General features: G+C 53.6%; 1 protein-coding gene across 1 annotated transcript in view; it reads left to right on the forward strand.

The window, feature by feature from the left end:
* CNGB1 (cyclic nucleotide gated channel subunit beta 1) overlaps positions 1–25,195 on the forward strand; it is a 71,781-nt gene that overhangs the window by 19,790 nt on the left and 26,796 nt on the right. The window contains exons 13-20 of the mRNA XM_039232580.1: positions 4,144–4,306; positions 5,245–5,328; positions 11,074–11,161; positions 11,850–11,886; positions 17,751–17,910; positions 21,090–21,197; positions 23,315–23,472; positions 24,434–24,589. Of these exons, the coding sequence (XP_039088511.1) occupies positions 4,144–4,306; positions 5,245–5,328; positions 11,074–11,161; positions 11,850–11,886; positions 17,751–17,910; positions 21,090–21,197; positions 23,315–23,472; positions 24,434–24,589 (954 nt within the window). The remainder of the gene's footprint in view (positions 1–4,143; positions 4,307–5,244; positions 5,329–11,073; positions 11,162–11,849; positions 11,887–17,750; positions 17,911–21,089; positions 21,198–23,314; positions 23,473–24,433; positions 24,590–25,195) is intronic.

Here is a 25,195-nt window from a genome sequence, read left to right on the forward strand (position 1 = left end):
CCCCCCCCCCCCCCCCGCTCATGCTATCTCTCTCTCTCTCTCTCTCTCTCTCAGGAATAAATAAAACATTAAAAAAATTAAAAAAAAAAAAAGCATAAATGAGCACATCAACGCTGCGACTGCATGATGTCATTGCTTCGGACGAAGCTAAAATGAGTACTTAGGTTTGAGCAGTGGTTGGGTTAATGTGGCCCCTGGTACTGGGGTGTCAGGAAGGAGGAGTTCGCCAGGGACCCTGATCCCCAGCTGGCCCACAGATGTCTGTGTTTGGGGCAAGGAGTGATTTTAAATAATAGAATTAGTTGCCAACATCTAAAAATGAGGAGGCTTTGCACTGGATGAGTCTGGCTTGTCTTAGAAACTGGGAATTCCCAGCTATGATAGACCCATGCCGTGCTTGTGAGGGCGGCCTGAGCACAGCCACCTTCTCAGGGCAGGCTGCGCATGCGCCCCTTCACCCATAGTGCTGTCTCCCTGGCTACCTACACCTTTGTCTTTGAGACCCTTGAGGTCCCCAGCTGGCGGTGAGGGGAGGGCAGCTCCAGAGAGGGAATAAAGTGAGCAAATGCCTGGAAATGGGAGAGAGAGTGGTGGGCACCTCAGCAAATCCTGAGCTCTTGGTGCAGAAGGTAAAGCCGGAGAAGCTGGGGCCTGGGATGCCTGGGTGGCTCAGTCAGTTAAGCATTCGACTCTTTATTTATTTTTTAATGTTACAGAGCCTTTTTATTTATTATCATTATGATGTTATTAGGGTTTGTAAGAATGTTTGGTGACAGTAAGATCTCTGAGCTATGGGTTGTAGAACAGGTGTGCCCTAATTTTGTTATGTTTCATAAGAAGTTTTTCCCCTTTATAACTTACTCCCGAAATTTCAAAGCTAAGAATGTTAGAGTAGATCAGGGATGTTAAAGTTTTATGTGCAGTGAACTTTAAAGAATCTGATGAGAGCTCCAGTATAAAATATGCTAGTCCCTAGTCCGTCTTTACGAGCAGAGGATACAGTCTAAGACCCCCAGTGGATGCCTGAAAGTGCATAGCACTGAACCCTCTATAAACCCCCATTTTTCCTATATGTACATACCTGTGATAGAGTTCAGTTTATGAATTAGGCACAGCAAGGGAGGGGCGCCTGGGTTAAGCATCCACACCTTGATTTCAGCTCAGGTCATGATCTCACAGTTCGTGAGTTCAAGCCCTACATCAGGCTCTGTATGGACAGTGCAGAGCCTGCTTGGGATTCTCTTTCTCCCCCTCTCTCTGCCCCTCCCCTGCTCTCTCTCCCCCTCTCTCTCAAAATAAATAAATAAACTCTAAAAAATAAAAAAATTAGGCACAGCAAAAAATTAATGACTAAATAATAACAAAATAAAACAATTATAACAATATATTGTAAAAAAAGTTATGTGAATGGGATCTCTCCCTCAAAATATCTTATTGTACTGTACTCCCCTTCCTTCTTGCAGAAGCATCCTACTCTTGATTTTGGCTCAGGTCATGCATCCCATGGTACATGAGATCAAGCCCTGCCTTGGGCTCTATGCTGACAGCTCAGAGCCTGCTTGGGATTCTCTCTCTCTCTCTCTCTCTCTCTCTCTCTCTTCCTCTCTGCCCCTCCCCCATACACATGTGCTCTCTTTCTCTCAAAATAAATGGATAAACATTAAAAAAAAAAAAAGAAAGGTAGGGCCTGATCTTACAGGCCACAGACAATGGGGAGCCACTGAAGGTGGTTGAGCAGGGACCTGACTTTGCAAAGACTACCCTGAGGCCAAGCAAGCATTGGAGGCAGAGAAAGCAATCGAAGCAGGGGTTCTTGAACTTTGGGCCACATCCAAAGCATCTAGCACCCAGGCGTGCCAGAGAGGATAATCCAGAACTTGGGCTTTGCCGGCAACCCCGGGGTCGGTGCAGGCCCTGACCTAGAATTTATGCCTCCAGCATCCCTATTTGTTGATCTTGGAAACAGGAGCTTCTTTCTCAGAAGGAGTTGATGATCTTCACTGCTGGAGCCAGAACCGCACTCAGTCGCCCTGGGGGACATCCCAGGCTGGCGGAGAGGATGCTGGCCAGGAGGTGGCGGGGCAGTGAGGGACTCCGGGAGCAAAGTTTCAGCCTCTGTGGAGCCGGAGTTTCCGTGTGAGCTGGAACACCCCCAGTGCTTCGGTGGCTCCATCGGGACCCAGGCGCAGGGCGCTGGGAAGCCCGGGGAGCTGTGACTCAGCCTACCCAGAGGCTCTCAGGGCTCCGCCTGGCCTGCAGGGAGCTCTGCCCCTGGGCCTGTGTGGCCGAGGAACCCGTGCCTGCCCTTCCCCTCTGGCACCTGGCCACCAGCCTCTTCTCAGAGCCGTAGAATCTCCGGCTGTAAAGTGGGGACAGTGTAGGGCATGGCTTGGAGACCTGGCACAGAAATGAAAGGAGGAATAGCTTGTAAAATGCTTCCACAACAAACAGTATCTAAAGAGAAAGCGAGGGTGCCAACAGACAGCATCAGCTCTGCAGGACACCAAAGGCTGGGCTGGTGCAGCGCCCATCAAGGAGCAGCTGCTCATGCGGGGTGGGGGTGGGGCATGTTTATCGCCTGGGGTAGCGCCCCAGGGAGTCAGGAGTCATGAGACCTGGCGATGCTTCTGACATCCTTTGTGGACTTGGGCAAGTCATCAGCCTCTGTGAGCTGGCCCTGCGCTTTATAAAATGGCCAGAGTACTGTTGTCACTGTGCTGTCCCCATGCAGGGTTGCTGTGAAAGCTCATGAGCTCCAGAGCCAGGGGGTGTTTGTTCTGTCCCCTGTATGCCAGATGGGGACTTGAACCCCAAGTGGCTGCTCAGGGCAGAGATGACACACCATTACTGGATGGCAGTCTAGAATGACACGTCTGACGTGGCCCACCACTGGATTCGGGGCCACGCTTGGATGAGCCTCCCCGGCCAGACCCCAGGGGTGTTTGTAGGACTGGAGGAGTCAGGACCAGCGCCGAAGAGCCTGGTTCAGGGTACGCGTGGGGGATTTCCCTGGAGGGCAGGCGGGTGCTTCTCTGTGAGGCAGGAAAAGGTCTGTACGGGGGAGCCCGGAGGCAGGAGCGCGGGAGGCAGCTCTTGGAGAGCAGACAGCCTTGTGCCTGGCACATGGGACACACCTATAAAAGAGAGTGTGAACCTGTGTCTCAGTTCACAGGGAAATAAAATGGGGGAGGGGATAACAATTATTCCCACCTCAAGAGGTTGGTGTGAGGACTCATTGAGTTAATCCATGTATATCATTAAGCACAGGATCAGGAACATAGCATGTGCTCAATGAATGTAGCTGCCATTATATTATTATCATTTTTTTCTATACCATGAACAACAACTTCCAAAGTCACAGGATAAGACTTGAGACCAACTCCCTTTAAAGTCACTGTTTGTAATTTCATGCTTGGCTTAAGGGCCACCAAGATCCTGGAGCTTTTTGGGAGCGCCTGGTATCCAGGCAGTCTCCTCTCTTCTCCCCTTCCTCTTGACTGGGGAGGACTTAAGTTCCCGATGAGACTCCCCGGCACCCACTCTTGCCGAGCTCACAGCCCCACACTGTTTGCATTGTCAGGGACTTGAGTACGTGGAGAAATAGAGAACATGACAGACTCCCATCTGAAGGTGGGACCATCTCTGCCAGGAGGTCAATCCCCTCAGCAGCTGGAGCCTCTAGGCCCAGGAGGGAAGGACTCCTCGAAATGGGTGCTGAGGTTATAAGCATGTAGTATACAGGCAGGAGGCAGGCCCCTCTATTCCTAGGGGTCACCTTGCACCTGGATGTGCCAAGGCAGACCCCAAGCCCGGATCTTCCATATCTCCTGCGGTGCTGTGCTTAGAGCATTGTTTCTAGCCCTGTACAAACCTCCAAGAACGGGGGCCTAAGGAGATGCAAAGGCTAACTGTAGTTGAAGCTCTATCTCAAGAGGAAAAAGGGAGCAAATGACCAGAAGGAGACGGGGTGAACGATCATGGGCTTCAGCCTGTCACTTGAGCACTGATCTGGCTGCTGGTGGTTCTGTGGATAGCGGTGCTGTTTCTGCTGCTTGGCTGAGAGCCGGCCCACGGCTGGTGATGGCCAAGGCCCCCTGCATGGTCCCTGGGACTCAGAAGCCCTGTGCCCTGTGTCCCCTGCAGTCTGCATCCTCCCTGGAGGACAGGAGGAGCCCGATCTCATCCTAGAAGAGGTTGACTCTCCCTGGGAGGAAGACGAGTATCAGGACCGGGGCCCCAGTCCGCAGGGCACAGAGGCGGCTCCAGCCTATGAAGAGAAGGACGAGGCCGTGGAGGAGATGCCCAGGTGGGAACCACAGAAAGCCCTGGAAAAAATGATTGTTTAGAAAGATAACAGGCACGTGGTACAGAATCCCAAAGGTATCAAAGGGCATAGAACAGGAGCCAAACCCACCTCTATTCCTTCCTCCTCCTCCCTCGCCCAGACATCCAGTCCTCTCCCTGTGAATAGAGACAGTGGCTGCCAGTTTCTTCTGTGCTGGTCCAGGGAGCATCTGACCATTTACAGGCACTGTTCCTTTTTTTTTTTTTTTTTGCAAGAAGATAGCATATCACATGCACCTTCCTATCTGCACCTTGCTCTCTTCATTCAACAGTATACCTTGAGGCTTTTCTGCCTTCAGTGCATAGAGATCATCCACAGTTTTGTTTTGTTTTTTTAACAACTGCATAGTATTCTATTGTGTGGATGTGCCAGGATTTATATACATTTATGGTTGCAAAATTTTGTTATTATAAACAAAGTTGCAACAAACACTCTTGCACATATGTCCTTGCACATGCACGTGAATAGGCCTGCAGGAAAAATTTGCAGAAGGGGGGCTGCAGGGTCATTGGGCATGGGAACGGGTAACTGGTAGTGACCGCCAGCTTGTCCTCCTTAGGGGCAATGATCTTTGTTCCCTCTAGTGATCTTGGTGATTACCCCTCAAGATGGGAGGTCTCAGGTCCTCAGGCCCATGACCTACATCGTAAAGGTGGGGAAACTGAGGCCCAGAGGGGCTCAGAGGCTGATGTAGGATGGTGGAGGCTGAGCTAGGCCCCTCATGCCGTGGACAGGCCTTGCTTCCAGAGAGAGCCTGAGGTTGCTCCAGTGGAAGTGACCTTCCCCAGGTCAAGTCTTGGTTGAGATTTTCAGGTCTGGTCTCAGGGGACATGGGACATGAGGTGGACTGGGGGTGGAGCTGTACGTGGGCTCACCTCCTGCTTCTGATCTCAACTCAGGGAGCTGCCCCAGATTCAAGAGGAGGAAGAAGAGGAGGAAGAAGATGGAGAGGAGGAGGAAGAAGAGGAGGAGGTGGAGCCCAAGTAAGGGACTTGTGTGTTCTCAGTCCTCCCCACATGGGATGGCCCGGGACGGGATGGGGACTTTCAGGGTAGGGGAGCTCCTTCCTTTGTTCTGTGCTGTGTGCTGCTGGGTGCTGACCAGAGATTAGGGGCAAGCTGGGGGTCCCGCATTGTGCTCAGAATGACCTGGGGCTCATATTGCTCACCACTTAACACTCCCCAGACTTATACACACACACACACACACACACACACACACACACACACACACACCAGAACACAGCCTCCTCAGGGGGTGAGGAGGGGGGTATTGTGCTCACTCCCATGTCCCTAGATTCGGCAACAGGTGCCAAATAAATGTTGGTTGAATGCATGGATGGATGAGTGGTCGGGCCCATGCAGGGCACCCATAGCCCCTGTAATTAACCAAACCAAGACACAGGGCTGTGTCCTCCTCCGCACTGTCCATGACAGTCCCATGGGGGCCTTTGAAGTTCCCATGGGTGTCCTGGATTCTGCCCTACTCCCCATTCACGGTTGATTCTCCACCCACATCCATAAAGATTTCAACACGAACACAGAGAGAAGTCAGTGAGAAGAAAAGGAGATCAGAAACCACTAACAGGTATAATCGCCAAACTGCATCTTAATTATCGAAACCACTAAAAACAATCATTCTGTGACACGATGTAGGTGCTAATTAACACAACGGCAATCATATTATAATATATAAATTCATTAAGTCGACATGCCGTACGCCTAAAATCCACACAACGTTATATTGCAAACATATTTCAATAATTAAAAACACACCACTGAGAGGAAGATGTTTAGCCATGTGGGATGGACAGACAGAAGGACAGATGGAGAGGGGTGTACATGGGGAGATGAAGAGCGGGTGGTTGGGCCTGAGCGTGGAGTCAGGGGCGAGAGGTTGGCGATGCAAAGTCAAGAGTCTGGTCGTGTGGACGGAACTGGAAACCGCGGGGCTGGAGGAGATACTGGGAAGCCAGTGTGGACAGAGGAGACACCCAAAGGCCAGAGCAGAAAGGCCCGAGGAGGAGGTGCCCATGAGGAGAGTGGAGGAGGAGAGTGTCCTGGTGGGTTTTGAACAGGAGGGAGTGGTTTGCTAACTCAAAAGCAGCCTGCATGTCAGGGACAGTGACACTGCAGCTGGTGGACATGGGGGGAGATGATGCTTCAGAGGCCGGGGGCCAGATTGTGAAGACTTTGGACTTTCTTTCTCAAGGGCAATGGGGAGCCATTGAAGGTTGGTGAGCAGGGAGATCCAGATGTGATCTGGCGGCTGCACTGTGAGGAGACTGAGGCAGGGAGGCCTATGAGGAGGCTGTTATCATGGGGCAGGCCAGGCTGATTGAATCTGCCCCTTGCATTATTCCCTGTCTGTCACTGTGCTCTCTGTGGTGCCCCTGGCCCACACCCGTCTTCCCTGACCTGGCCTGAGGCACGGGCTCTGCTCCTCCTGGCACAGTGACCTGGGCGAGTGTGTGCTGCACAGAGCTTCCGCCTCTGCGTCTGTGGAGCGGGGCTACCAACACCCCTGCAGAGGGGTCATGGGGCCCGCTGGGACCGGGCGTACTAGGACCTGGCCCACAGTGAGAGCCCCAGCACAGGTCGTAGATGTTCTCAGCCCCGCGGAGGGTCACTGTCAGTTCCAGTCGGGAAATAGTTACACCGTGAGACAACACAGGACTTCGGGGCTGGAGGCCTGCTCGGTGTCATCTGCTTTAGGTCCACATTTCCCTAGTTCACATGGAATTTTTTCATCCTTGGCAGGAGACCACATGGCTACTTGCTTGCCTCCAGTGATGGGGAGCTCACGACCTATTGAAGGCTATCCATTCCATCCATATACACCTGTAACTTATGAGATTATTTCTTCCACCCAAAATAAACGTGCTTCCCTATGGTTTCTGTAACCCAGTCCGAATCCTGCCCTCTGGGCCCCCCAGAGCCAGGCTGCTCTCACTGACAGGTGACGGCCCTTCTCCTGGGTGAAGACTTCAGTGCCGCCTAGCTTTGTTAGTGCTGGTTTGTTAGTGCTGCTGGTGGGGAGTTTTCCCCCGACTGAACCCGTGTGCCCACATGTAGGCCTGAAAAACCCTTTATATGCTACTGCTGTTGAGCTGAAATACCCACTGAAGACCAGTGATTTAGTGTACTCACATGCATGTGCACCAGCTATACACGTGTTCTCAGTGCGTGGTACACACAGGTACACACACACGTATCTGCACAACACAGACGCAGACACGCAGGCTGGGTTGGACACCCACTTGTATGCGCGGGTATGCGCTCACTCATAGCCATGCACAGCCTGCACACACACACATACAGCACACTTGGTCACATGTTCACACGCACAGGCACATTGGTACACACTTGCCCATAGGCACACAGTGCCCTGCATGCACGCGCATGCACACAAGCACATGTATACAGTTTCCCACAAACGCTGCAAGCACACAATATTCACACAAATGTTTACCCAGAGTTTTAAACTGGAGAGGGGGGGACTTTTGGGCGCCGGGGCCCTGGACAGGGATGTGGGCCCTGGGTGAGAGAGTGGAGTGATTCCAGGGCCAGGGCCAGAGGGTGTCAGGCATGGGCAAGCGGACTGGGCTGTCACTGGCTGGGGAAGGAGGCTCTTGGCCAGCTTTGCGGAAGCACAGGGGTTACAGGTGACGTGCGCAGGCCCTGGTAACAGGCAGATGGTCGCCTAGCGACCTGGTCTCTGCCAGCAACAGCTCGGCTTTTCCTAGCAACCGCAGCCTTTTGGTCCCCACCTGCCCTCCCTGGGGGCATTTCTGCAGAGTTCCCTGCACGCTCCCTCAATCTGATCAGAAGCAGGAAGGATCAGTGACTCATCTGCTACCCAAGCCACACTGGCTCCAGAGCTGGCCTGGCAGGCTCAGGGCTGGCCCGGGTCCTCCAAATTCTCTACCTGTGGGCACCCGGCACGGGGCTTGGGATGAATACCCTCGCCCCCAGCTGAATTACTGCATCATGGGCGTCCTTGTCGGCAAAGACAGCGAGACCCAAGTAGGTGGCTGCTTCTTCCTAGGGGCTCCCCTTCCTTCTTTCAGGGTGGGGGGGTACCTGGTGAGGACCTTAGCTAAGGGGCATGGCCTGCTGGGTGACTTGGGGGAAGAGGAGCAGGATGGGAAACTCTTGGCTATTCCCTGCACTTTAAACTTGGATGGCCGGGTCGGGTGCCCACCTCGGCGAGTCTGTGTGATCCTCCACTTGGAAATCTCTGTGATTTAAGAAGTTTCTAGAAGTTAATGGCCTGATGCTTCTGGGCCGGGCAAGAGGGGGCCTTGGGCACACTGCTGACCAGGAACAACATGGCTTCGGGCTCATAGCTCCCCAGACAACCCCTGGTGGGACAGGAGGGCTCATCAGGTGTCTTGATAGCTGGAAGTGATCGTACAAGATGTTCCCCAATCCACGTGGGTGATTCAGAGCCCTTCAGGGTGTCCCCTCCTCTAGTTAGTAACAATAATGGCAAGAACAACCACGACAGCAGCAGGTGTTTGAGTAACACTTGTTTTCTCTGCCAGACTCTGGGCGCTTATTATTAATCCCGTTTCACAGATGGGAGAACTGGGGCTCAGAGACAGTACCCTACATGTCCAGGGGGGGCGCTGCCAGCCAGTGCAGTGTTGGGACCAAAGCAAACACTTGGTGCCCCAGACAAGGGGAATTGCTTATCGGTGATGACAGATCGAGGGTCAAGAATGACACCAGATATGGGAAGTCTTCTTGACTTTCATGAGAGTCTCACTGGCCCTTCTGACCTCCCTCAGATAAGTCAGGCCATACAGACTGGGCACGTCCTACCTATTTGACAGATGGGCAAACAGAGGCAGCTGGAGGGATTCCCAGTGATGTACTCAAGGCCAGACAGTGATTTCCTGGTCTGACTCTGGAATAAGCAAGACCCCACTGGACTGTGGTGGTTCATTTCCTGGGCCTCTGTGTTCTGAGAACTGGGAAGGGCATAGTTCCCACGATACTTTTAGGAGCCTTCAAGCGCATTTTAATTTCTTTTTAAAATCAGACGCCAAAATGAACTTTTTGATAGAAGAGAATGTTTGAATATATAATAATAACATATGGACCTTTGTATAAATGCAGTCACAGAATATAATTTTTATTATACTTTTAAGGAGAAAGAGGCCTACAAAGACTTCAAGTGCCCAGGATCCATGAAAGTCCTCATGTGCCTTGTTTTTGTGACTCGAATCTCTTTAAGAGAAATCTGTTTCTTTTTGGGCAGAGTGGGGAGTATGACACTGACAGTTGAGGCCCCTTTGGAAAGAAGTATCTATGTAATGAAGGGAAATGAAGTGAGTTGGGTGCTCAGGTCTCAGGACCCTGGCCTCACTCCTTTGTGTCACATAGGGCCATGTCGATGCTCAGAGGCGGGCAACCAAGTATCACATACATGGCCTTGAGGCTCAAAGACACTTGTGCTTTATTTGCCTTGTGCCAGCTGTGTGACCGTGGACAAGCCATCTGCCCTCTCTGTGCCTTCGATTGCTAAGCTGGGACCAGTCACAGCCCAGCCTCTCAGGGTTGTTTGGGTGAGGGTATGAGGAGCGACAGCCCATGGGGGCTTCTGTGACAGTGTGATTGCCGACTGATGCCTGCTGCTGTCTCCAAACCGACTGGGGCTGAAGTTCTGTCCCCACCTCCTCACCCACTTCAGGAGGGCTGAGGCTTGGCCCTCTGGGGAGAAGGTAGTGAATCCTGGTTTTCTGGATGTCAGACAGAACACCCTCCACAAGCCCTCGCTGACAGAGGGCGGGGGTAGGGTGGGCCACTAGGAACCAGGATCCGATTCTAACTACAAAAGTCACATTGGCTCCTGGTTCTGAGTCACCATTTTAACCCAGAGACTGCACACAGGCATCTAAGGGCCCAGTTGTTAAGCTTCTAGCCTATCTACAAGCTAAACTGTTTGTCTACATATTGCTATGAATATATTAACTTGGATTAATTATCAGCATCTGAAGATTGGAGATTCCACTTTTAAAACATGTACTTCAGGCTCCTCTTGAAAATCAGAAGATTTTTCTAAGCCAAGTGGGTTGCTGCCTCAGATGGGCACAGATTCTCTAACCATAGCCCTCCCTGCGCCCCTGGCCCCTGTCACCCAGGTGTGCCTGGAGCCTGGGCCAGGGATCCCCCAGACCTCCAGCAGCCATAGTGTGGCTCTGGCCTCAGGGTGTGGAAAGAACCGGGGCCTGCCTTTGAGGTTTGTGAGTCTGCTGTGTGATTTTGGCCAGGTCACATTACCTGTCTGGGCCTCTCTTTTCTTATACCCCCTGCCCTGCCTGGATCACCAGAGCTTCCTGGAGGCTCGCAGAGGGAAGTGCCAGCAGTTCTTCCCTTTGTGCTCTTTGGTCACAGAGGACAGTTCCTCAAACCACCCACCACACTTTTCTTTATACATCCTATCCCCCCTTCCAGGACACCCTTCCCTATTCCTCATGGTCAGCTCATAGTCCCTGAGGTCCAGCTCCGAGGCTACCTCCTCCAGGCAGGCCTCCTGCCTAGGCAGAATTGTGGTATGCCTGTCCCATGTGGGGAGCTTCATGAGGGTCAGGACCTATTCTTGGCCATCTTTGTGTGCTGGCTCCCAAAGCAGGGCCTGGCTCTCAGCAGGGCTCAGGAAATGTCTGACACTCCTGACGCTAGCCCTTTTCTACCCCCCCCCCCCCCCGCCCTGGGCCGCAGTGTCCTGCTGGATAGCTGTCTGGTGGCATCGGCCAGTGAGCAGCCAAGCGGAATAGGCAGGCCCCAGGCCCCGGGGGCCGCCCACCAGGTATGGAGCCGCGCCAGGCCTCTGAGGCCTGGTGGGGGGGGGGGGGTCGGCAGAGGGGCTGAGGCTTTGTCTTCTTGGTTTACAGGCAGATTTCCAGCTGGCGAGGTGCCCGCGGACAGGGGAGCAGGGTGGTGGGCACTGGGAGGCCTCGCTTATACTGGGGGTTGGGTGGTGTCAGGAAGGGCCTGGGTGACATGGCCGTGGGTGGGGAGCGGCTGGACCCGCATGCCAAGGTCGTCACATGGTTGTGTGACCCACGCACAAGTCACCTCCCCACCCTGGGACTCGGTAGCCACCTTTGTAAAATGGGGCTAGAATCCCCTCCCCGGGATGTCGCACACAGTTGTGTGCTGTGAAGGGCAGGCCAGGTGGGGAGTGCTGTTGGCGGCTGCTTTCATTGCTTGGTCCTCACACACACTGGGATGCGTGAGAAGGGCCCCTATCGTAAGTGGCCAGTGCAGGTGTCGGGGCCCGGGGTCCCTGTGTGCCCTACTCTCCACGCGTCGGGGGCCACCTCCCTGAATGCCCCAGAAGGTGGGGTGGCAGAGCCTGACGGGTCAGGCAGGGCACAGAGGGCAGTCGGGGCCCAGGAAGACCCGTGAAGACAGGTCTTCCAGCAGGGTCTGGGCTGGCCTAGGGCCGGGAGGAGGTGATGGTCACAGCCCCTGTCTCACTTCCCTGTCTGCAGGAGCTTCAGGAGGACGCCGTGGCTGCCAGCCCCGAAGGTAGGTGTGTGGTGGGGCTGGGGGCAGCCTGGGTACATGGGCACCCCCTTCTCCCTCCGTCCCTACACCTGTCTCACCTCAGGCCAAACCCCTCCCTGTGTGCTGCAGCCACATTAGCAGAATTTGGTGATGTACTTCTAAGGCCCCAGGGGGCGTTGAGGGAGGCTCCCGGGACCCCAGGAGGCCCGCGGAACCCCCTCCCAGCCAAGCCCTCCTGCTGCCTCGCTGGGATTGCAGCTCTCTGAACGGCCATCTAGAGAGGGGTTGGCTGCAACGGAGCATGTCTGAGTGAAGATCGGGACCTAGGCTTGCTAAGGGTCCTCCTAGACTCCACGGTCTTGATGAGCTTTTCTTGCCTGCTGAGATCCCCAGGCTATACCCAGCACTTGGCACTTATTTACCACTGCCACCCCCAAGCCTCAGGACTCCAGGGAGGGTGGGGTGGAGTGTAGGGGAGCTGAGGATAGCCAGGCTGGGGAGCCCAGGACCGACGGACATGGAGCTCTGGCCTCACAAGCCTCCATGTTCCTCAAGCCAGCCTGTGAGCCAGACAGACCCATTTCCAAATGAGAAAACTGAGGCTCCAAATGCTCAGTATGTGGCTGAGTGACCACTCAGACCTACATTTCACTCTTGGCTCCTCCCTTTTCCTTGCTGTGTGACCTGGAGCCAGGTGTGTGTGTCCTTTCTTAATTGTGGCTCCAATTCAAAAAAGAGCAATAATAGTCCCTACCTCATAGGTCATTTGGGTAGAGTAGGGGACAGAGTAGTAGGACAATGTGTCGAATGTCCCCAACATCATGGCTGGCACTGAGGCAGGAGGCCATGATGGGGACCATGATACTTGTGTCCCAGGCAGCCAGCGGCTGACATGGGACTGGGCACAGGTGTTGTGACCCCAGGTGTCCGGAACTTGCTCCCTGCCTGGTCTTTGAAAACATCTCCTATGAACTTCAACACGTGATCTGTGGGAAACGACTAAGTCTGCAGCCCACAGCGATGAATAAGACCGGGGTCACCCGGGTGCAGACTCAGGTTCTGTGGGGCTCTTCTGCCCCCTCCCCCTGGTCATCTGGAAGCAGGTGGCCTGGGACCCACACTCTGAGAAACACTGAGGCATGGCCATGTGTCTGCCGCTCAGAAGTGTGGACCTGGAGCCACCAGCTTTGGGGTCAGCAGGGAGCTGGTGAGAAATGGAATCCCAGGCTCCGCCCCAGACCTGCCAAACCAGAATCTGCATTAGATCAAGGTCCCTTGTGGTTTGTTTGCACATCAGTGTCTGAGAGGCAGCGGCCTTGAGCCCTGGTTCTCAAACATGTCTGCACATGCACAAAGTCCTTTGGGGAGATTTTAAAAATCAGACGTTTCCAGATGTCCCCCAGTGATTCCAATGCAAAGCCCAGGAAATGTTCCTGCCTCTGGTTGAAAGTGGAATTCATTGAGCTCCAGGGTTTCTTTGAGATGGAAAATCCTACTGGGCCAAGAGGACGTCTGGGTTTTTTGATTTTAACCTTTTCTGTCTGAGGTGGGAGATGTTCCTGGTGGTTGGTTGACAGAGAGAGACAAGAAGTCAGGGGGCTCAGTGCTGTCCCTCAGAACTGTCATGTAGACCAGCCACACGACTTGACATTTTCAATGTTGAGTCCATGGAACGAGTGATGTTCCAGGCTTCGGACGCAGCTGCTTCAAGTGCAGGCGGGCACCGGCTGGCCTGAGTTGGCACGGGATGGGGGAGCCTGCCTACGTGCCTCCTCCGACCCTGTGTTCGATGTTGCAGTGCCTAGGGTCCCACATCTGCCAAGGCCCCCCGGGCCCCAGCACCATGGCTAAACCAAGCCAGGACGTGGAGCTGAATCGCCTGGTTCGGGACCAGCAGCCTGGCCAGGTGGCCCCAGGGCTTGCCCCCCCAGTCCTGGCGGAGCACCTCCCCAATGTGCCCAGCTACCGCCCCTCCATCACCCGCATCCCTGTCCTCACCACCCGGAGGACGGCCTTGTCCAACTCCAGCTTCGCCAGGGAGACCAGGAGCTCCGTCCGTCGCCTAGGTAGTGTGATCTCGTGCACCCAGCATGCTCGTGCCCGTGATGTGTGCTTCTGCATGGCTTGGGCTGTTTCCCGCATGGGTGCCTTGGTCAAGGTGTGGGGCTGCCAGTTGAATTCATGGAAAGCCACCATCTTTTCCTGTTGATCGGTGTCTTCATCTTGCTGTGTGGTGACTGAAGGGGTATTTAGTCCCCCTATCTCCGTGCCTAAAATCCCACAATGAGCAACTCATTTCTTTGGGTTAAACATTGCATTCTGCAGATCATCAAATTTTCTTACAGGTAGCCACTTACACCCTAGTTTAAAGAAGTTACTAAGATCTCTAGGCTGGGAGACTTGGGTAGAAGAAGAGAATAACTTGAGGGGAGTGGGGCAGCAAAGGAAAGTGGGGGCCCATTTCAGACAGAGTCCTACTGACCTTGAGGATTTTCTGGGAGCTGGACTTTCTGAGGGTTGTTGATATCTGCCTAGCAAATTCCATTTCAGGAAAGGAGAGGCCCCCATGTGTGTGCAGGCAGAGCAGGAGGAGAGGCATCCTTAGGGGCCAGGGAAGAAGGAGGGCCTGTCTGGATCTGTTTAATTGTGACAAGGTTCCTGCAGTGGCCTTTGGGCTCCTGCTGCTTGCTTCCTGATGACAGAGAACTCGGGGACATGCTGGCGCCTCTGGACCAGCCCCTGTCACTTTCGGCCTTAACTCAAGCCAGACATACCCACTCTCCCTTCTCATTTGTTTATTTTTGGATGTGCAAGGCCTCCTGGGAGGTCAGTAGACAGGTAGAACCAAACATTTCATGAGACTAGAGCCCCCACTGTCCTCCTCTCCTTGGCTTGTGATGGACAGAGAGTGGAGGTGAGGTGACACGCAGACATCCCAGCCACCAGGGATGAACCCCCAGGCAAGCCCCACATCTACTCACTCCAAACCATCCCCCAACCTCCCCCACCCCCGATGGAAGCCTTCTCCGTGTTTGCTATATTCTGTGCCAATTCTGCTTTTATTTGCTTGTTATTTCTCTTGCAGTGGATTCATTATTTTAAATTTAATTAAGTTTATTTAATCAGGAACCTTTACATTACTCTTCCAGTGGGAAACTAGCATGGCTAGCCAGCAGTAGGAGGCGTAAATAGAAATAGCCACGAATGAACTGAAAACGGAGTCGTGTTGATAGATCTGTGGGCTGAGGGCTCACACGGACGCCTGCTCTCTCGCCGCAGAGGGGGGTTAGGGTGTGTCAGAGAGGCATTAAGGGCATGATGGCCCCAGACTGAGACTTCTCTGTGCATTCACGATCTCAAGGGAATTGATATGGGAGGCATGTCCTCATTCTATGTTTCCTCTGCTCGTCTGTGCCATCTAGAATCATCCTGTCCTCCCTGGTCCCTGGGAGCCCCGCACTTGGGGACAGCAGACTGATCCAACTGCAGTGGGACCCGTGACAGTTTTAGATGCTGCAGACAAGCCACGGCCGCCTGTAGCAAGAGCATTATTCCCATTTCAGTCATGCTGCTTGGCACGGAGTGAGGTTTTGTTTAAGCAGAGGCCTCTATGTGTGTGGTCACCAGCCTCAGGAGGAAGTAAGAGCCTAAGTGCTAGAGCCAGGCCGCCTGGGTCCAAATCCTGGCCCAGCAGCAGGTTTCTTAACCTCTCTGTGCTTCAGTTTACCCACAATGTGGGGACGGTGATAACAAGGCCTCCTAGAATGGCCAGGAAGGGGGAAAGGGTGACTATATATGAAGCAGAGAGCACCAGGTGGCTCAGTGGGTTAAGCATCTGACTCTTGATTTCGTCTCTGGTCACAGTTCATGGGTTCCAGCCCCGCATCAGGCTCTGCGCTGACAGTGCAGAGCCTGCTTGGGATTCTCTCTCTCCCTCTCTCTCTCTCTCTCTCTCTCTCCCCATCTCTCTCTGTTCCTCCCCAACTGTGCTCTCTCTCTCTCTCTTTCTCAGAATAAATAAATACACTTAAAAATATATATACGTATGAAGCACTAAGATTTTACTAGAACAAATGCCTGGCAGGCACATAGGAAGTGCTTCACAGTAATTACTATTCTCTGAACAATTTAATTGTACCATGTGATTCTCTCTATTTTTAAGTAATATTATTATTCAATGAAAGTGAAACACCAGGCTTAGGGGTTTTCCTTCCTTTCCTGGGGCCCACTGAGGGTGCAGAGTCCTGTTCAGGGTGAGGCAGGGCTGGGGGAGTGTCTGCCCCTCCCACGCCCCCCCCCCCCAGACAGCCTTGCAGATGCCCAGGCCAGGGCACTTTCTGTGGCCCGGGGGCCACGCTGGGGGCAGTCTGGGGCCCCGAGCATCCCAGACGGGCTGGTGCCTGGCTGCCTCCATGCCTCTGCCCCCCGCCCAGCTCACCTATGGAGGTGAGGGTGGGGAAGCAGGGCGGGGTCCCCTCTGAGTCACACTCTCTCCTGCTTTCCGAAGCCTGGGGTATCTCCTTAGTCTGGCAAAACTTCTTCCTTAAGTTTTTAAAAACTTCTTCATTCTGGCTCATCCCCTTCCTCTGAGGGCTTCAGTTAAAGCTTTAGTGGAACAAATGCCAGCTGTCTTGCTTAGGGTCCCTCCACCAAATGTGGGGCGCCTGGGCAGCTCAGCATCTGACTTTGGCTCATGTCATGATCTCATCATTCATGAGTTCAAGTCCCGCGTTGGGCTCGCTGCTGTCAGCACAAGCCTGCTTTGTATCCTCTGTCCCCCTCTCTCTCTGCCCCTACCCTGCTCATGCATGCCCTCTCTCTTTCTCTCAAAAATGAATAAACATTTAAAAAAAAGAAAAAAATTTTAAAAATAAAGAGAATAGGTTCTATCTGCCAAATTACACAAAGTGCTGGCTTTTCCTATGGTGGCCATTTAAAAAGGAAGTCATCCAAGTGTTTCAAAGCACAACCTCTCCCCACTTGGGGGGGGGGGTGCGCCTGCCTTGCCAGTGCCCAGGCTTGTTCTGGCCGCTCTCGAGTGGTCCCACCCAGGGATGGCAGGGAGATGGGCACCATCTCAGCCCCTCACATCCTCTGGGCTTCACCTGAGGCACACTTGTCCCCACAGTCTGTGGGGTGGGTGATGCAGCCTGAGGTAGGGCCACACCCAGACTCAACAGTGAAGACCTGGTTCTTGGGATGTAGGACATGGCACCAGGCCTCTTAGAGGTCAGGAGAGAGGTTGGGGTGCTCCATTTCAGGGGCTCTGGGCCTGTACAAAAACAAGGAAATACCAAAACAGATTTCCAGACAGGGCCAGCATATACTATAAGGACAAGCTGTTATCCCTGATAGTCAGAAACTTCCAGATGTCTCTGTTTGAGGTCCTTCAAGAGTGTGAGGCCGTGTGCCTTTATCACCCCTACCTTGGGATGGGGAAGCTGAGGCCTGGAGGGAGGAAGCAGCTGAGGCGGTGCTAGGCCAGGCGCTGGGACCTGGGCCTTCCCGGCCTCCCCCTGCCCTCTCTGGATGCCATCCCCCAACCTCCCCTCCAAACCCCAGGGATGCTCCTCTAGGCCCAGGGAGACCAGTCTGAGATTTGGAGAGCTGGGCTCCAGGTGGGGCTCCAGAGCTTCCATGGCCGCTGTGGTGTCCTGGCTTCTCTGGCAGCTGCTGGGCGGAGGTTTGGGGTGGCCGAGCTCCACACAGGCCCCTGGGCTCTGCATTCTTGGACCCACTGGTAGAGTGCTCTTGAGGACCCCATTGGGAGGTGAGGCTTCCCAAGACCCCTCCAAGTGTGCTTTCTGTGCCTTTATGCAAGAACACAGCAAGGCCCTTGGGACCTGGCTCCCCGCCCCCCTGACTGTCCTCTCCTTCTCTCCAAGTGCCCGCTACAGAAAAGCACCCGGAAGTGCAGGTGGAAGACACCGATGCTGACAGCCGCCTCCTCATCGTGGAGAATCCTCCCTCACCCGAGCCACCACCACCTTCTTCTGCCAAATCTGACACCCTTGCCATACCGGGATCTGCCTCAGGGACCCAAAGGTCATCTTTTATGCTTCGCTTGGACTTTTCACTGCACTGTGCCATCTGCCTATTTGGCGGAAGGGGAGACTGAGGCCAGAGTGGGAACGCAGTGGGCACAGAGTCACTCAGTGAGTTGGTGTCAGAACTAGGACTGTGGCCCCACCTCCAGGTCCTAATCCCTGGCTTAGGACTCTATAAAGAGTTCTCCAAGGAAGTCCTGTCCCAAGTACCCTCAACTGTAGTTTAGAGGGGGTAATAAATGTAACAAGGCTAATTTCCACCTCCTCATTTTAGTATTAAACTAATGGAATGGAGATACCAAAACACACTAGATAAACAAGCACCCACAATACCACTGCACAGAGAGCAATTTCCTTTTGCTTCCTTCTCTTCCACATCTTGTTTGGGGCCCATGCTTTTGTGTGGTTTCAACTGAAAGGGTGGTTTGGATCACATCTCATTTAGTAAAAACCCTTTCCCATAGTGTCAGGCTGTCTCCTTAACATTCATTTATGGTAACTACGTGGCTTTTCTCCTGCTCCATCTGCCAGAGTGGACTTAACAAATACCTCTTGTTGGCACTGCCCATATGGAGCTGTGGACATCTATTTGGGCTTCTGCTCTCTGTCCTTGGGCTCTTTTCTTAAAAGGGAATCCTGGTCAAGGTTGCACACATTTTTGTGCTTCTTGATAGAAATTTGTTGCATGAGGAGAGTTGGCTTTGAACACCCAGAGCCAGGTAACTGAGGGAAGCCTTGCGTTCAGATGTAGGCAGACTGTGAAGTGCAGTACAGCACTTTGTGAATGACTGCATTTAAGCTATAGGGGGACTGTCTGTGTTTCTCCTGCAGTGGTTGGATTGGGAGACAGTTCCTTTTTCTTGATTTTTAAAATTTTTTTTTTTTATGTTTTATTTATTTCTGAGAGAGAGAGAGAAAGAGATAGAGTGAGCAGAGGAGGGTCAGAGAGAGAGAGATACAGAATCTGAAGCAGGCTCCAGGCTCTGAGCTGGCTGTCAGCACAGAGCCCAACACGGGGCTCAAATCCACGAACCGTGAGATCACAACCTGAGCCAAAGTTGGACGCTTAACCGACTGAGCCACCCAGGCGCCCCTCCTTTTTCTTGATTGATCTTACTCTCGCCCATTGGTCCTTGAGTAAATTTCTCAGCTAAGGTAAAAAATGTGCCATAAGATAGATAGCTAGATGGCTAGAGAATGTCAGCTCCATGACAGCAGGCCCCTGTCAGGCTTTTCCTTGATTGTGGCCAATTGAGGGCTCTCTGATTTTAATGTGAAGAAAAGAGTCATGATCTCATAAAGCCTTGGAACACAGCTCACCATCCCATCAATCATCATGTTTCATTCATTGAACCATGCCCAGAACACAAATAACAGAAGAAATGGAGCCAACATTGTTGCAGACATCTGGTCTACCTCCCTCTGTCCCTTTATACAGGCTGGGTTGGGGGTCGATATCTGGGGACAGAGAGGGTACTAGGCTCACTTGGGTATAGAATCTAAGCCCCCTGCCTTCTGTTTATGGGTTGGGCCTGTGAGGATCCTCTTGTCCCTATCATCCATTCACTCACGCACCCACTCATTCATTCACAGACATTTATCAAACATCTTTATGTGTCAGGCTCTGCTCTGGGTGCTGGGAATGCATCAAGGAGAAGCCTGACAGGGGCCTGCTGTCATGGAGCTGACATTCTAGTGGGGCCGAGATAGGCAACGAACAGGGAATTGAATAAACAAACAAGACTATTCCAGAGAGCATTGAGTTGAATATGACCCCGAGAAACTGGGGAGGCCTCTGCCTGAGCATCTGCCGGAGTTGGCCCCGAGAGGGGAGGATTCTGATACCTGACTTGAGAGGCCAGTGGGGCTGCCTATGGTCAAGGGTAGAATGAGGATTGTGGGCAACCAGTAGGTGTCCAAAAGCCATGGAAACCACAGACCCTGTCGGAGGGGTGCACAGGCAAGGCCCTGCCTCACAGCTTAGTCTTGGTGTGGGGTGAGTCCCAGCTCACCACTTAACAATGTGAGACTTAAGGCAAACCATTTAAAATTCCTGGTCCTCCATGTTCTTACCGTAAGATGGGGATAAGCATACCACCTGTCTACTAGATTGTTGGAAGAATCCAATAAACTAACTTGTGCTTAGCACAGGGCTGCACACAAGGCAGGACTGGGTGGGCCTGAGATCCACACTCTGGGGTCTTGGGCAGCGTGTGCTCTCCTGGGCGCAGGAGGACTGAGTTTGGGTCCCACCTGTGCAAATTCCGGCCTCTGTCTCTCGGGTGTGAATTTTAATTAGAGTGTGAAAGAGGTGTGTGCATGAGTGCTGCCATCCCCGTGAGCTGGCAGAAGGTGTTGGGATAGTTTCAGAGCCTTCTGAAATAAAGGCAAGTACTGCACATCCCTCTAGAAGCCTCTGGAATCCTGAGATGCGGTGGTTGAGGATGGGAAGGAGGACAGGTGGATCCAAACCCAGAGGCCATCAGCTAAGACTCCAGTGGCTCCAAATGCAGTGCCCTGTGGCAGACTTAGACTGAATGACAGGAGGCCCTGGGGGCAGGGAGCCTGGAGCCTGGGGCTCGCCAGACGGGACTCCATGGCCCATGGACGTTCACTGTTCTGAACAGTGGCCAAGCCGCGAAGGGAGGGAGGCAGAGGTTCTAGGAGAATTAAGGCCTTCTCTGGCAGCTGGAAGGGTGGTGTGAGAGAGAACCCAGGGGGTGTGCCGGGGACACGGTGACTGGAGACCGGGACGGGAGGGCCGAAGAATATTTAAGCTGAGGGCCCACTGAGTGCTAAGTATCTCATCGCGTTAGGGTAGATCTAGTCCATTTAACAGAGGGGGAACCTGAGGTGGCTCAGAGAGCTTAAGTAAGTCGCTGAGGTCACACGTTGATAGGAGGCAGCACTGGGAGGCAAGCTGGGTTTGCCTGATACCAACGCAGTGTTGTTACTTTTACACTAGGCCATTGAACAGATGTGGGGACTGAGGTTCAGAGAGTGGCTGGGCCCCTCCCTTCTTGTCTCCCTGCAGGCAAGCAAGGAGCACCAACCACCCTCTGCCCCATTCCCCACCCAAGGTTGAGCCCTGGGAGATCTGCAGGGGTCAAAGTCAGTCACTTACCCCTCTGGCCCCTGCCCTTGCTGAAGGCCCTTTCCATTTCCGTGCTCTTGCAGGAAGAGGCTGCCCTCCCAGGATGATGAGGCCGAGGAGCTCAAGGCACTGTCACCAGCTGAGTCTCCCATGGTCGCCTGGTCGGACCCGTCCAGCCCGCAGGGCACCGAGTGAGTCCGGGTTCCCAGAGAGCTGGAAGCCTGGGTGGGGGTGAGCACACAAGAGGAGGTGACTGGTGGGGGGAAGGTACGGACATTTTTAAAACCCTCCGCCGTAACTTTGCCAATGGCTTCCGAGCAGTAAGACAGGGCTGGGTCTCCTGTCCAGGCTGCTTCTAGCCGGCCTAAGAGTTCTTTAAAATCCATAGAATGCACTGGGACTCTGTTCCCAACAGTACTCAGAGAGGCAGGTGTCTCTGCACGGACACTTCGTTGTGAAGGAGGGGCTTCTGGCCCACAGGCAGAGGTTGGCTGCTGGCTGTAAACCCCTGAGAAGGTCAGCAGGTACAGTAATGACCACAGGGACCTGGAGGAGTCTGAACGCAGGGAGCTTGTTAAAAAGACAGATTCCCAGGCCCCGCCCAGCTCTGCTGGATTAGAACCTCAGAGTGTGCCCTGGGGATTCACATCATCACAAGCCTCCAGGTGGTTCGGATGTACTGGTCCGTGGAACAATGTTTAGAGGCCATGGTAAGGGCATTGGGACCTGGGTCTCTGACATCTAAGGACTGGGGCAATGGGAGATGTTTTCCTGGAGATTCTGAGCTTTCTAGCTGATGATGAGTCCCCTGGCTCTGGCCTGGGATCCCCATGCTGTCCCACCATTGCTCCTGGAGTGGCCACAAGAAGCATTAGGCTTCTCTTCCAGCCCTTTCTTTTCTTTTTTTTTCCAATAATTTTATGGAGTTTGTTCCACAGAGTTGTGGAAAGTTCATAAAAGTTAAAGAAGCAGGAAAAAAAACCCAAACCTCATCCAGAGTTCCGTGGTCCATTTTAGTATGGAGTCATATCTTATGCAGTAGGGGAGGGATAGGGTTAGAATTTAGTATCAGAAAACAAGGCAGAAACCAGATATAATAATAAAAATTACCCTTGAAGTCTCTTAAGAGTTCAATGTCGACATCCATGTATTAGCTAGGTAGGGTAAGCTGCTGTAACAAATAGGCCCCACAGATCCTGTGGCTTAAGCAATGAGATGTCTCATTTAGCATAATCACGTCACTAGACACATATTTCAGGTCAGTGGAGGGTTGTGCACACAGTCATTTAGGGACCCCGCTGACAGCAGTCCTGCCTCCTTCGTGTGGCTTCCGTGACCCCGCTGGTCACCCCTAGAAGGGGAGAGTGCCAGAAAAGGGGTCCAGGAGACCCATGCACACTCCCATGTGTACTCAGGTTCCCCCAGTGGGAGCTCGCCTGGCCACACGTGGGAAATGCAGTCCCTGGCGTCTACCTTCCAGTGACTACTCCCCACGGGAAAGAGTGGGTGTCCACAGCGAGCCTGTGTCTCCACCACACCTACGTGCTGTCTCTTGTCAGGACCCCACACTGCTTGTCTCCAGCCTGCTTCCTCCGGGGAGCACAGGGGAGTGGCTGGCTTGAGTTCGGGGGCCTCAGTGTATGAACACAAATGGATGAAACACCAGTATTATACTCAGCTCCGCAAGACAGTTGCAGCGACGCTACTCGGGACAGCCCCTGCGCAGCCTGTCTCAGCCCACCCAGGGTGCTTGCCCCACCTGAGGGGAGTGTCAGGCAGACTCGCTCGCGTTCATCCCCTCTCTGCCTGTCTCTCTGTCCATCTGTCTCTCTTGCTGCAAGTGCATACAGTTTAAATTCCTGTAAGTTAAAAGGATGTATAATGGGATCTGCACCATTTTTTCCCACCAGCTATTTCCCACGCCTAAAAAAGTAACCCTGTCCCCTTTTCGATCTGTCCCAGACACGAATCTCATGTGAGCCCCAAACTGGTTAACAGCCCTGACCTGAGTTCCAAGAGGTTCCCCCTCAATCACGAATGAATCAAACTTTTCTCAGAACTGCTCCTCTGATATAGACCCTGCGTGGTACATTGTCTAGAAGATGGGCCCTCGGGGGTTAGCCACCCCGACTGAATTTCCTCCTAGGAGCCGTTAAAGCGGATTCGATGTTTCTGATGGCAGACGGAAGTTGGGGCAGTCTTCACCGCCTCCAGGCCGGGTGGGGTACATATGCCGTTCAGTTCTTGCCCAGCGGCACGGGGGTCCCGTCCCGCTCAGCCTGCTCAGCTCTGCATCACGTTTCCACAGTGGCCAGGACCGCGCAGCCTCCACGGCCAGCCAGAACAGTACCATCATCAACGACCGGCTCCAGGAGCTGGTGAAGCTTTTCAAGGAGCGGACAGAGAAGGTGAAGGAGAAGCTCATCGACCCCGATGTCACCTCTGATGAGGAGAGCCCCAAGCCCTGTGAGTCCAGAGCTGGGACTGCTCACCCGGCCAGAAACAGGGTCCCTAAAACCCCTTGTAAACTCAAGGTGAGGGTAGCCCCAAGGAAGTGGTTAGGGGCTCGAGAGAAGCTCAGGTCCCACCGTCTGGAGCTTTGAGTCCTGTATACACAGGTTTAGCTATGTACCCGGTTCCGACCAAGGATCCAATTGTACTTGGCTCCCCTCCCACAGGGCAAGGACCCTCACTGACCCTTTCCCGTTGGTAGGCGGGTGGTTCAGCCTGGGATGCATCTCAGGGCCTTATGCTCAGATAGTATCCACAGTCCACTCTGGAAGCAGACCGTCTTTTTCAGAGACCTCAGCTGCACTATTCTCCTGGGGCTCCCTGAAAATTTCCTGCTTGTACTGTCTTTCCAGGGAGGTTTTCCAGGTCTTTCCAAAGGAGGACTGTGCCTCAGAACTCAGGGTGTCAACAACGGACCGCGCAGGGCCTGACTCTAGTCCTAAAGTTAGAAACGCACATTGCATTTAACAAAAGTCAATCCTGGGTCACCAGTGATGTTGCCTTCGATGCACAGGGAGACTTGACCCCATTCAGCGTCTTGTTTCTGAGAGGAAGGAGCTGAGGTTCCTGCTCTGAAAAACCCAGAGCAAGGTTTCCCGAGTTTCTGGCCCTGGGTGGCAGGAGGCTGGGGTACAAAATGGCCCTAGCCCTCCAGAGAAACCCACAGGGGTCCGAACACAGACGCTCAGCAGAAACATCCAGCCTGCACAGAAACACCTCATTTGGGGCAGCTCCTGAGAGGGGGCCCTGACCGGGAGCTGTGTGGTTTGCTGCATGCAGAGCTGACAGCAGGCTGTGGGGTGGGGATAGGGTCCCCTCGGCTCCCGTCCCAGAGTCTGCAGTTGGGAGCTTTCTTGCTGCATCCTCCACCTGAGCCTCAGGGCCGGGGCAGATGGTCACCAGTGTCATCCCACAGCCCCAGCCAAGAAAGCCCCAGAGCCGGCCCCCGCGGTGAAACCCGCCGACGCAGGGCAGGCGGAGGAGGAGCACTACTGTGACATGCTCTGCTGCAAGTTCAAGCGCCGCCCCTGGAGGACGTACAAGTTTCCGCAGAGCATCGACCCGCTGACCAGTGAGTCCTGGGTGCGCCAGGCGCTGCCACCACGTACCGTGCAAGGGCAGGAGAACGGGAGGGAGAAGGGGGGGAGGGCGAGGGTGAGGGGAGGCAAAAAACAAACAAAGAGCCCCTGAAATAGGAACCTACAATCATACACACCTTACAGACAAGGAGACTGAGGCACAACTAGTTAGTGGCAGACCTGGGAGCCCTGACTCTTAGCCAAGTCTGCTTTCTACTCCGCTCTTGCTGGCTCTGGCTGGTGCTGCTGCTCTGAGCAGAGGAGGGCAGAAGTTCCTCTGACATCTAAAGTGACTTCCCCTCACTTCCCTTTCAGCCCATGTTCTATTCCTCAGGACCGACAACCCTTCCTGTGGGCACAGCACTTTACAGTTTACCAAAAGTGTCCTGGCCTTTCTTAGCTGCGTTCCCTGGGGAAGGAGGGCAGGTGCCAGAGAGAGACTTTCCCAAGGTCACACAAGAAGTCCTGTGGGAGCAGAACCTCAACCCTGGTGACCATGGGGCCTTTAAAGTGACCAGGTCACCTCTGGGAACATCTGTCTGTCCATCCGTCCATCCATCCATCCATCCATCCATCCACCCATCTGTCCGTCCGTCCAT

This window comes from Hyaena hyaena, unplaced genomic scaffold (genome assembly GCF_003009895.1).
Source record: "Hyaena hyaena isolate Hyena2069 unplaced genomic scaffold, ASM300989v1 scaffold_68, whole genome shotgun sequence".
In the NCBI taxonomy this organism is placed as follows: domain Eukaryota; kingdom Metazoa; phylum Chordata; class Mammalia; order Carnivora; family Hyaenidae; genus Hyaena; species Hyaena hyaena.